The sequence below is a fragment of the Mustela nivalis genome (assembly GCF_964662115.1).
Source record: "Mustela nivalis genome assembly, chromosome: 6".
Lineage (NCBI taxonomy): Eukaryota > Metazoa > Chordata > Mammalia > Carnivora > Mustelidae > Mustela > Mustela nivalis.
The window spans coordinates 110,073,905-110,087,033 of NC_139025.1; the positions used below are offsets into that span (position 1 = coordinate 110,073,905).

Genomic DNA, 13,129 nt, shown 5'->3' on the forward strand with positions numbered 1-13,129 from the left:
AAAGTCAAAAACATGAAAGACAAAAAGAGACTGAGGGTACTTTCCAGATTAAAGGGCATTAAGGAGACATGATAACTTAGTGCAGTGTGCAATCCTGAATTGGATTCTGGAGTAAAATTATTGGGATAATCAGTGAGATTTGAATAAGGTCTGTAGAATAGCTAATACCATTCCTGGTTTTTCATACAATTCAATAGTAAATGAACAATCTAATTCAAAAAAAGAGCAGAGGATCTGAACGGACATTTTCCCAGACAAAACATACATATGGCCAACAGACCCATGGAGAGATGTTCAACACTATTCATCATCAAGGAAGTGCAGATGAAGACCACATCATATATCACCACACACCTGTCAGAAGGGCTAATATCAAAAAGACAAGAAATAACAAGTGCTGGTGAGGGTGTGTAGGAAAAGGAACCCTTTTGCTTTGTTTTTTTTTGTTGTTTGTTTGTTTGTTTTTTTAAGATTTTATTTATTTATTTGACAAAGAGAGATCACAAGTGGGCAGAGAGGCAGGCAGAGAGAGAGAGGAGGAAGCAGGCTCCCCGCTGAGCAGAGATCCCGATGCAGGACTCGATCCCAGGACCCTGAGATCATGACCTGAGCCGAAGGCAGCGGCCTAACCCACTGAGCCACCCAGGCGCCCCCTTTTGCTTTGTTAATGGGAATGTATATTGGTACAGCCAATATGGAAAGCCGTATGGCAGTTCTTCAAAAAATTAAAAACAAAATTACCGTATGATCCAGGAATTCCACTGCTGGGTACTTTTCCAAAGAAATTGACAACACTAACTTGAAAGTATATCTGTACCTCCATTGCACTGCAACATTATTTACAATAGCTAAACAGTGGAAACAACATAAGAGTCCATCAGTGGATGAACAGATAAAGAAGATGGTTTTAATTGTATATATGGTTATATATATATATATATATATATGAAATATTATTCAACAAAAAATGAAATTTTACCATTTACAACAACATGGATGAACCCTGAGGGTATTATGCTAAGTGAAATAAGTCAGACAAATACCATATGATTTCATTTATTTGTGGAATCTAAAAAACAAAAAACAAGCAAACTCTTGGATACAGAGATCAAATTGGTAGTTTCCAGAGGAAGGGGGTGGAGGTGAGTGAAATGGGTAAAGGGAGTCAAAAGGTATAAACTTACAGTTATAAAATAAATTAGTCATGAGAGTGTAATGTACACCATGGCAACTATAAAAAAATACTGTATTGTGTATTTTAAAGCTGCTAAGAGAGCAAATCTTGTAAGTTCCGTCATAAGAGAAAAAAATATGTATGGTAATAGATGTTAAGTAAACTTATGTAGTGCTTATTTGCAATATATGCAAATATTGATTCACTATGTTGTATAACTGAAAGTAATGTAATGTATGTTTATTACACATTAATTTTAAAAAGACATGTAGACAGATACATGTAGGAAAACATCTGAAAAGTTTATTGAACAGTTAACCCTGCTTCCCTCTGGGAACTTGGATTGGAGGGACAAGGTTTTTCATAAGTTACTTTAAATACTTTGATAAATGTTATGGGTGACAGACACTGTTATGTACATAGGTTTTTATTTTTAACTAAAACCTTAAGAATAAAATGTTAAATATATGAAAGTGTTACTATTTCCTCTAAAAAAATATTATTCCTGATTTTAATCATTGTGCTATGGTTATGTAAGATGTTAATGTTTGGGGAAGCAGACTACTTTTTTCTTCCAATATTTTTTTTCTCCTAGTCTCTCTCTTCCTCCCTCCCTTCTCTTTCTGGCACTCCAGTTACACACATATCAGACTGCATGAGATTTTTCCAGAAGTCTTCTTTATTTTTCACATTGTATAAATTCTCTTGGTGTACCTTAAAGTTCGTGGAACTTTTCTCTAGTCATATGTTAAGCCCATCCAGTGATCTTTAATTCAGATATTATATTTTTCAATCCTATATATATTTCAAAGTGTACATTTGATTCAATTTTATAGTTTCCATTTCACTACTGAAATTCCCCCTCCACTCATTCATTATGACTTTCTTTTCTTTTAAGAATTTATTTGTCAGAGAGAGAGAGCACCACACAAGCAGGCAGAGTGGCAGGCAGAGGTGGAGAGAGAAGCAGGCTCCCTGCGGAGCAAGGAGCCCAATGCGGGACTCAGTCCTAGGACCCTGGGATCATGGCCTGAGCTGAAGGCAGTGGCTTAACCGACTGAGCCACCCAGGCGTCCCATGACTTTATTTTCTGTCTGCTAATTCCAAGATCCAGCTTATATTGTGGCCATTTTCTATTAATGCCTTTTTCTTATGATACTGGATCGCATTTTTCTGTTTCTTCACATATTTAGTAACTTTTTATTATATACTGGACAGTGTGTTTGGGAAATGATTGAGACAGTCAATTTTACCATCTTTCCCTGAAAGAGTTGTCTTTTGTTCTAGCAATTTGTTAACTTAGCTGAAATCCAAATGCTATCTCAAGACCTTAGGTGAACAGCAACTGAAATCTATGCTCAGTGCTCCAGCTGCTGGCTTTCATATATAAAGTTCAGGAATCAGCTAAGAATTTGAGTGGAGTTTATGTATAGATTTGGAGGGACTTCTTTGGCTTCTGTCTTTCAGAGATTGTCCCCCTCACTTTCTAGTTAGGGTGTTAACCTCAAACTAGGTCTTCATACTCCCCAAATGAATAAGATGTCATATTTCTGCTTGAGTAATAATCATACCACCATATGAACTGTCAAGTACTCTGAACTACTATCAGGTAAAAAGCCATAGAAATATGAATCCTACACAATACAGTTTCTTCTTTCAAAGATCAACTCCCCTCAGTTTCCACTTGCTTGTAACTCTGTAATGCTTTCAAACAGTTTTTATATTTTTTCAGAGTATATAATTATTATCTGCAAAAGGATCAGTCTAAAATACTCTATCCTGCCATTATCACAAATTGTACCATATTCCCTTTTATTTTCCTTTGATATCACATAGGGTTAAACAATAAAAGACTTCTACATTTTTTGTGAATGATGACAGTAGCTCATCAATTTTTTTCTTTTCTTTTTTATTTAAAGATTTTATTTATTTATTTGTCAGAGAGAGAGAGAGAGAGAGAGCAGCACAAGCAGAGGGGCGATAGGCTGAGGGAGAAAGTGGCTCCACTCCTTGCTGAGCAGAGAGCCCTATGTGGGGCTCAATTTCAGGACTCTGGTATCATGACCTGAGCTGAAGGCAGATGCTTAACTGACTGAGCCACACAGGCATCCCTCATCAATTTTTTTCTAAATACATTGAGCATACTACTAATCTTATTTTTTCTTCTTTTTCTTGTAGACAAGAGATGATTTCCTGGGTCAAGTCGATGTTCCTCTTTATCCATTACCGGTTGGTATAGATATCCATGATTTTAATATTTTTGTTTATTCTTTTTTTTTCTAATAAATACAGGTGCATAATATATAGTAAATGTGAAAAAATATATATAGTAAATGTGAATATTTTATTTGTAAAATATATACTGTTATTATTTCTTGAGCATATTACTTTCTGAAAACTCATCTCAATTTTCCATTTTAATTTTATTTCCAAGATTCCCTTACCTGAACCAGAGTAAGAAATAGAGAGTTGCTGAGGTTGGTTGATGTTAGGAAAGCATGTCTGAGGAAAATCAGTTTGGAAATATTCTGTTGAATAAGTAGATTGGGGACAGCTTAGACTCACAGAAAGAACCTAGGACATTTCCAGCAATATGTGCATGAAACTGAATGTGGACCAAGCATATAACACCAATGAAGAAAGATAAGATTCAGGAAACATTTCATAACAAAGCACTGTTGGGCCAGGTTTCTGACATGGAGGTTGAGGAAAAAAAATAAACAGAAAGTAATGATAATACAGGTTGAATTTGGGGAGTCAATGAGGTGTCTCAAGTAGAAAAGGTAGGAAGAAAATCCATTTTGTTTTGAAAAGAGATCAGTTTGTTTTGGGCCGTAATGAATTTCAACAGAAAATAGGGAAAATGGAAGCCTAAAGTGGGCGGACGACAGAAATATAAAAAATCAATTGTAGAGGAAGAGGCTGGAAGGATTGAGAGTTACCACGTCAAGGTAATGGCAGACTCACTGAGAATGATGGGCTGTCCATGTAAGTGAGATGAGAGCTTCAAAGGCCGGACCTTGAGCCTCGGTCAGTGTGGGTCAATTGGAGGAGAATACAGACATGGAGAAACAGGAGAAAACAAACAAACAATGTCATGAACTTAAGGAAAAGAATTCCAAGACCGAATGGGTAGTTAATGCAAAATGTAAGCGAGAAGTAAAGACCATTAAAAGCAAAGGGTTGTTGAACTTTTTGTTTTATTATTATTATTATTATTATGTTAGGGGAGCTGTTGAACATGATAAGAAACAGTAATGCTTCTTTACTGTGTCAGTCTTTTAAGATATTTATTGGCTCTCCCTAGTCTTCAGAGATCATAAGCTTTTGATAATGTATTTAATCCAGTCTCACTTTCCAAGCCATTGACTTTTTTGTTTTCCTGGAATGGGCTGTATGCTCTAACCACGCCCACTTGCTGACACTGTACAGATTCCGTATTCCTTTGGGGCACCAACATGGCTAACCACTCTCCCTTGTTTCCCCTTCTTACCTCCATTGGCTCCTCAGTGCTCCTTCTCAGCTTGTGTGGTACTGAGGTGTGATGCTGCTGCAAGTCCCAGGGTGCAGGAAGGTGGAAGCCCATCAAGCTACCCGTTATAACCATTTTATGAGCTAAAGCCACATTTTTCTCACATCTAACTTCAGTACATGTTTTTAGTGTTGATAGATATCTCTTGAAAACCCACTGTTTTGTTCCAGACAGAAAATCCAAGAATGGAGAGACCGTATACATTTAAGGATTTTGTTCTTCACCCGAGAAGGTCAGTAAGTATAAAATAATAACATATTAATTTTTTAAATCTCATTATATCTTATAGTAGCCTCTTTGGAAATTCAAAGTTTAAACCTTTGTAAATAAGCTACTTCTAAATATGATTTTTTAAAAGCTTTACTGTTATTTCTGATTAAAAAGTAATATATGCACAGCACAAAATAATTCTGAAAATACAGGGAAGTATTTTTCATACTTCTTAGGAAAGACTTGTCCCCTAATATTTATCAGACTAAAAGGTGGAATTTTGTTACTGTTGTATTTGTTTTTATTTATTTGTTTGATTTATTTGTTTTATTTACTTATTTGTTTATATTGTTTTATTTGTTATTTTAAAGTATATGTAATTTTGTCATTTTTTATCATTGTTTATCATTTTATTGTTGTTTTATTTATTTGTTTATGTTGTCTTATTTGTTATCTTTAAGTGTGTATAATTTTATCATACTGTCCTTTTAAAAATCACAAACATTAGTTCCACCAAGAGCAATATCCAACTTGACATACACAAAACCAATTTCAGAAAAACCTAACTACATCTTGCATATAAGTAAAAAATATTTTGGAAAACTGAAACATTTAGAGAAAATAACATGAGCAAAGACTTAGAATTTAAAACCTAAATACCATGTTCATAATTCCATTTTCCTAAACTGAATTATTTGGTTTAAAATTTTTAAGTTTTAAACTGTGAATAAAACTCCTTTTGATCATCTGTACCACATAGTCAAGTAAAATCTAGCGAAGTAACGTATGGATTTACTGTCAAAAAAGTCACAGTCAGATTAACAAAGTATATCTGTTCATCTGTACAATATTTGCCCTTTTTTTTAAACTAGAAAATACAATTGAAAGACACACTATGGGACCTTAGTAAATTTTTTCATTTAAAGACATGTAATTGGGGCGCCTGGGTGGCTCAGGGGGTTAAAGCCTCTGCCTTCAGCTCAGGTCATGATCCCAAGGCCCTGGGATCGAGCCCTGCATCAGGGTCTCTGCTCAGTGGGGAGCCTGCTTCCTCCTCTCTCTGCCTGCCTCTCTGCCTACTTGTCATCTCTGTCAAATAAATGAAAATAAAATCTTAAAAAAAAAGACATGCAATTACTCTTTGTACTATAAATTATTAAGGCAAAATAAAAGGGACAGTACTATCTTAATATTTACTTTCTGCAAGAGATGTTATATATTTAACTGTAGAAGTCTTGGAATATAAATCTCTTTTCCTTCTTTAGTTTTAGACTGCTTGTGGTATCTGCATACCAAGAATAAATAAATATTTTTTTCTCTTATTTGATTTCCCTAGCAACCTGCTTTTCATTTTGTCACCTGCTTTCTTGTATCTTTAAAAAATATAATTTACATCTTCTGTCTACACTGGATTTCACTGCAAGTGCAGAAAAACTTTAAATCAGTAGAAAATGTACTGCTTTCTTGGATTTTCTGACCCCCATTGAGTCCAAACCCACAGGCTTATTGTTTAGTTGAGAAGATGTGGAAGCACCTGGGTGGTGGCTCAGTTGGTTAAGTGGATGACTGGATTTTGGCTGGGGTGATGATCTCAGGGTCCAGAGATGGAGCTCCAGGTTGGGCTCCCTGCTCAGCATGGAGCCTTGTTCCTCTCCCTCTGCTCCTCCCTGCCATTCTTCCTCCCCCCTCCCCCACTCTCTCTCTTTCTCTCACTCCAATAAATAAATAAATAAAACCTTTTTAATAAACTCCTGGAACATACCATTATAGCGAAACTCTTGTAAAAACCATTATCTGAGCAAGTTTTCTGTATCCGTCTGTTGTGGCAGCAAGTCAGTGTTCATTCCCCCTTAAAAAATGGAGACACAAGTCACATTAGTGGCCTTAGAAATAAGCATCGGGGATTCTATTGACCACTCAGGAAAGGTCCAGTTTCCAAATTCATGAGAACTGTACAAAGAACACCTGAGAGATGAGGTGGGGTGAGGAAGGGAGTAGCTCTTAAATAAAAAATAAAAGATGGGACTTTTTTTTAATCAAGAAAGGAAAGGGGTAATGAGTTACATAGCTGATATCTATAAAAACCACCAAAATATCTATACAGAAAGTGAGGACAAGGAAAGACTTAAGTAAGTAGAATGCTAGAATCGGTGGGGGCAGTACACAGACTTAAAATATTTTCAGTATTAACACCACACACGCAGCCTTTAGCTTGGACAACGCATTATTGAAAGAGGTGATACAAGATCCATTGTGGAAATCGAGTTGGTAAATTAATGTATGATAGATTCGAACAGCTGTCCAAGAAAGACAGCAGGCCTTGCACTCTACTCTTCTGTCATCCTCTGCAGTCTAACCAGATTAGTCTCTCCGGAGCATATCTCTGAGGATGCCTCTCCCGATCTCCCACATTTTCTGGCTTCACACTGTGTGCAAAGTAAAATAGACAGCTCTCTTGTTTCACACGGACCTCATCCTCTGAGTCATCCCTCCCTCCGTTGTGTATCCCGTGGGCCAGCCAAGCCGACGGTTGCCATCTCCTTCATTGATCACCTGCTTTCCCACCTGTTTCCTCATTTTTAGTCTTTTCTCTACTCATAGACTTTTCCCTTCACTGCCACAGGTCAAAATCCTCCCCATTCTGCTGGGACTCACTCAGATGCAACTGCTCCTTCACCTTCTCCCTGATCTGTCACTCACCCTTCCTTAGTATCTTATTTATTGAATAACTTTTATTTATATTTGTTACATTTTCTCCACCACTCACTCCTTTGCCTCTCGATATCTTCTGACCTTGAGCTTGTCTTTGGGTCCGCTCTCGTAGCTAGTAGGTATTCAGTAAACTCTTGTTAATGGAATGCTTTTCTTCTTAAAGTTTTACGAATAATTATTTTCTTTTCTACAGTCACAAATCAAGAGTGAAAGGTTATCTGAGATTAAAAATGACTTATTTACCTAAAACCAGTGGCTCAGAAGAAGATAACACAGAACAGGCTGAGGAATTAGAGGTGAGATCTTATAAAATATTTGGTTCAATATTTGGTGAAAAGAAAATATCTCATTTCTTATTTTACTATACTCTGAAGAAAAAAATAACTTTCTTCAATGCAGTTAATGTGTGCAATAAAAATGATTTACATGGACATTTGTTTATTTTACCCATTAAACATTTCTTCTTTCTAAGGACATTTCTGTAGAATGAATAGCCATTATTGAATGTGTTCTTAAAGGTTAGCAAATAGAGAATACAATGTTTATAAATGAGAGCATTTATTATAATTAAGTCATTAACTTTCTGATTTTTTAGAGTTTTCTGAAACTATGTCCTATTCTCCTTCATAAAGTAAGAATACAGTTTACTCTTTGTAAGTCAAATATATGGAAATTTTGAGAAGACTTTACTAATTAGGAATGCTTTTATGAAATGTAATTCTGGCTACTTTTCCTCTCATGGCTGGGGTGAGGATGGATGGGCTCAGAGGAAAGGAGGGAATGGGGGAGGGAAAGAATGCATGTGATCTAATAAAATGCCGTATTTATCTGGGACAAATAGAATTTAACAGTTTTCATGGATGACAGGACAAGTCAAGTATTTGGGCAGAGCTACATGCATCGAAAGTAAGGGAGGAAGAGGCAGAGAGCACATATTTGGAGTAGAATTGGATGGGCATTTGGAGGCTGGAATTCTTGTCCAAAGCACTGCTACTAGTGAGCCAAGTGACAGTGTGAATTATTGAAGGTCTCTGAACTGCAGGCTCTTCTTTTGTAGAATGACAGTACTGTACCAGATGACCTCTTAGGGTTTCTTCTGGCAGAACAATTCATGATTTGAAAAGGGGACCCTAAAACACCTGCCTCTTGACATTCCCACCGAAGCAACATTTACTGAAAGCACACAGTATATTGGCACTAATTAGCTTTGAAGAGTTTTCTTGTCTGTGACTTCTTCAACAGTCAAGCCTTTTTAGTTGACGGTCTGATTAAGCTTCTAGAAGAACTGTAAAGGTGAGGGACCTCCCCTAGCCCTGGGCAATACCTCACACACTCATATTTTTGAGAAAGAAAGCTTGAGAATAAGCCATGCTTTTGCAACAAAGCTTTCTGGGAATTTGTTAAGTAAGTTCCAACACAGGGCTTGAACTCAATCCTGAGATCAAGACCTGAGCTGAGATCAAGAGTCGGATGCTTAACTGACTGAGCCATCCAGGTGCCCCTCTAGGAATTTCTTAAATGCACTATTAAGATTTTACTTTATGTAAGGTTTTATAGGTGAGATAAACACGACACCAGGTGAGGTAGGCACAAGGCAAGATTTATTAAAGGTGCCTTCCAGCAAAGTTTCAGGGCTCAGGAGAAGAGGAGCCAGGAAAGTCGTGCAGGGAGGAGGTGGGCACCCTCGGGCGAGGCTCCACGACTCTGGAAAGCGGAGTCAGAGAAGTCGCACTGGGAGGGAGTCGGTGGGGGTCTTTTATCAGGCCAAGGCAGGGCATGGGCTCACATCCATATATGGTAGTGTATTTGGTGGTCGGGAGGGTATGGGGTGGGGGGTCCTGATACTTCTATTTCCTGCATAGGTATCGGGTTACCTATGGAGCCGTGACCTGGGCATATATCCCTTTGGCGGGAGAGTCAAGGGTTGAGGAATGGTGGGGAGGGGGCTGGAAGACGGCGGCCCCGGAGGTCAGCGGTCATTTCTGTTGTTCCTCCTGCATTCCCAGAGCCACTGACCCAACACTTTATGGGGAAATACATAATAATAGAAGGAAAGAAATTTTTTCTTTAATCACAGAATATAGTTAGCCCTTAGTTTGGCAATCAAAAAATGTGGTATTATCCTTCCTTAAGTCTATATTTGCTTATTTGATTATATTTTCTTTTTTTGTTTTGTTTTGTTTTTCTCTGATTTCTGATTTATCATATAATAATCAGTTTTTTAAAATTTTAGATATTTATTGGTCAAAGTTTCTCTGCCTGGCATTTTGGTGCACAGGGTATCTTGCATAATGGAATTCTGTTTGAAATGAAGGATACCTGCCATAAAGAAAGAAAATTCTTTATTTAGTAACTAAAAAAAGTTAACAGTATTTCATTATTTAGGAACCTGCTCCAAGTTTTGCCCACACACACATGTTATAGGTACCTCATTCACAGTTCAGTTTTTGTGGGTAGAGTTGCTTCACTTCATTTTGTGGTCTCAGGTCTCAATGTTTGCATTCCCTCAGAATGCAGCTTATAATTTTAGTAGTTGTAAGCATGTAGGAGTTTACTTATGAAAGGCCCTAGCAATGCAAACACATGAATCTATGCTTTTTATCTTCAGTGTAGCTAATGACCAGAGAAGTCTTGTCTTTGACATCCAGTTTATAACTGAATATATAAAATCCTACTCTTTAAAGAAAACAATTGTCATTTCCAAAAGAGACTCTCTCAGAGGCAACCTGTATTCCTTAGTACGTCAAAGTCTGGCTATTGTAAGTTATTATTTAACATTTGATTTTTATACCCTTTGCAACTTTAAATTTAGTTGTATTATTTTGCAAGACTACCATTAATGTGTATTTTAGCTCTGAATGCTTTCTTTCTGTTCCTCTTTGACTCCATTAAGTTGTTGGCACTTGCATACTACAAGTTAGAAATTAAATAACATTCATTGATAATTAGAAAATTATTTTGTGAAGAATATTAGCTGATATATGTCTCAGTATATAAAAAATGAAAACTCAGTTTTTCTAAGCAATATTCAAAAGTACAACTGTACTTTCCAGAACTTGAAACAGGTTTTTAAAAATTAGGCCTCTAATTTAATTAGTTTTTACCCTTCTCAAGTTTACCTAGATAGCATGCATTCACCAAGGAGACCTTTAAGAGAGAAATTTTTAAGAAGATTTTAAAGAAATAGTCTTGTGGTACCATTTTCCTTTTTTTAATAATAATAATTTTTATAATCCTTTTAAAACAGATTAAAAGATTAAAACAGATTTAACCCTTTTAAAACAGATCCTTAAAACAGCAGTAAAAAAGGACCCTCTTACTAATAAATTTTACTAATCTACAGAAAAATTATCAAAGACCATAGTTTTAAAAACTTGACTGTTTTTCAAGAGAGTGAAATATAAAAATTCAACTCGCATACTTTTAAAATTGAGACCAGAGAAATAACATTTGATTTAATATACACAAGGCTAATTTTTAAGTATGTAGATCCTACATTATGATCATTTAAAGGAATGGAAAGGAGAGAGAGAAGGAAAGTAAACATGGCTGGATAGAGAAAGTAAGAGGATACAGGAAAAGGAGAGAAATAGAGCAATAAAAGAAAGCAAAATTAAAGAGATGTCAGTTCTGTAGAAAAGTCTGTAAAAAGGAAAAAAATAAGAGTAAGAAAGAAAGGGAGTGAATTTACTTCCCATCCAGATCCCTTTTTCCAGAAGAATCCGTTGTCTTTTCTCTCACCGCCCCCACCCCTACCAACCTCACCTTCTGTCCTGCCTCAGTCTAAAACTGATAGCTGATAACCCTCCCACCACACCAGCCAGAGACATCAGCCTTGCTGCAGAAACCGCTGTCCTGTTCTCCGGGCTGCTAGAAACATTCTCTTCCTTTCCAACTCTTCTCCCTGACCCTCCCTTTTCAGAGTTAACCTCCCACCTTCTAAGGTGAAAGGTAAAAGAGAAAAGAATTCTCTTCCACCTTCTAAGGCATCAACTGGCTGGCACACACAACTGTGCTTCAGCACTAGATCCCCACCCAGTGCCTCGAAAGAAAGTCTGTATATATTACATTATATTACATTACTTTTTTGCCTGTTATTATGGTACTAAATATTTTTCCCATTTTGTCATTTTTCCCCCACTTTGATTTGATAGTTTTTGCCATGTACAAATTTGGAGGTTTTGTACTCAAATTTATCAGTTTTCTCTTTCATCCTTAGCGGCTTGCCCAGTCTTGGAACATATTTTTTAAATCTCAAGTTTTGTTGTTATACATGTTGGTTTTACTTTGTAGCATTGAGACATTGTTCAATCTGTAACATCCTGGTAGAAGGTCTGAGGCAGCACCCTACATAATTTTTTTTTTTAATTTCCCACAAATTTGAACTGAAGTCCTATAAATTTGAGTCTTTCTGGACTTTCTGATTCATTGTGTTGAACTGTCTGTGTGTGCAGTGGAGTATAATATATTTTACTCAGTAGGGTTAATTATTCATTATTCTGTTTTTAGAACTGTGCTGGTTATTCTTGCTTGTTTGTGTGTCTATTTGAACTTGAGAATTGCCCGTTATTTATAAAAATCTGTAATGTAGGGGTGCTAGGTTGGCTCAGTCAGTTAAGCGTCCGACTCTTGACCTCAGCCCAGATCTTGATCTCAGGGTTGTGAATTCAAGCCCCAAGTTGGACTCCATATGCAGCCTGGAGCCTACTTTAAAAAAAAAAAAAAATCTGTAATGTAGTTTTATCTTAATCTTGGCCACTATACATACTAACTTGGGGAGAATTGACACCTTTGTTAAGACCGAGTCTTCCTATCCAAGATCATATTATGTCATTTCATTCATCCAGTTCTCTTTTTATGTCTCTTTAGAAGAATTTTTACGTTTTTTTCACTTATTTATTTCTGCTTTCCTAGCCGTATTGGTATTTAGTAGGACCTTTTACTGTTGCCTTTTCTGTTGGGAAGTTTCTTATGTAAAAACATGCCATGAACTCTTGCTACCCTTCCAAGTAATTCCTTGCCCTAACTACCCTAGTTTAAGCTTCACGTACCTATGCCCCTCACTATTATTAGAGGAAATTTCTAATGCCTTCCTAGCACTTAAAACAAATGAAATTTTATTTCTTTGACTATTTTATGACCTGATCAAAATGCCTTTCCATGATCCAGAAAGAGAAAAGTCAGATGTGAGAATCTTAATGGCTTTTCAGTTGCTAGAGAGTTCTCGTAGCGATTATTTCTAAATCCTTTGCCTTTCCCTGCCGTGCCCAGACATATCTGGGCTTCATCTAGTGTCTTTTTTTCAGGTCTCAGATAGTTACTGATTTCTACCATAACAAGGTGCTTTCTCTATGGGAAAGAAAGTGCCTAATAAGACACAATTCTTGTTCTTCATTCATTTGCTTATAATTTAGAGAATAGCTCAAGGTTACATGAGTTTAAACTGTGTTTCTCAGTGCTTTTCATCATTGCTTGTTTATTTAAAATGTTTTCTGTCCTGG

The 13,129-nt window shown here is 36.5% G+C and overlaps 1 protein-coding gene across 4 annotated transcripts in view; it reads left to right on the forward strand.

Annotated features, from left to right (window-relative positions):
* The window catches only part of NEDD4 (NEDD4 E3 ubiquitin protein ligase), a 125,376-nt gene that overhangs the window by 82,712 nt on the left and 29,535 nt on the right, over positions 1–13,129 (forward strand). For all 4 annotated transcript variants that reach the window (XM_082733829.1, XM_082733830.1, XM_082733831.1 and 1 more), the window contains 3 exons: positions 3,353–3,403; positions 4,877–4,938; positions 7,822–7,924. In XM_082733829.1, coding sequence (XP_082589955.1) covers positions 3,353–3,403; positions 4,877–4,938; positions 7,822–7,924 — 216 coding nt within the window. The remainder of the gene's footprint in view (positions 1–3,352; positions 3,404–4,876; positions 4,939–7,821; positions 7,925–13,129) is intronic.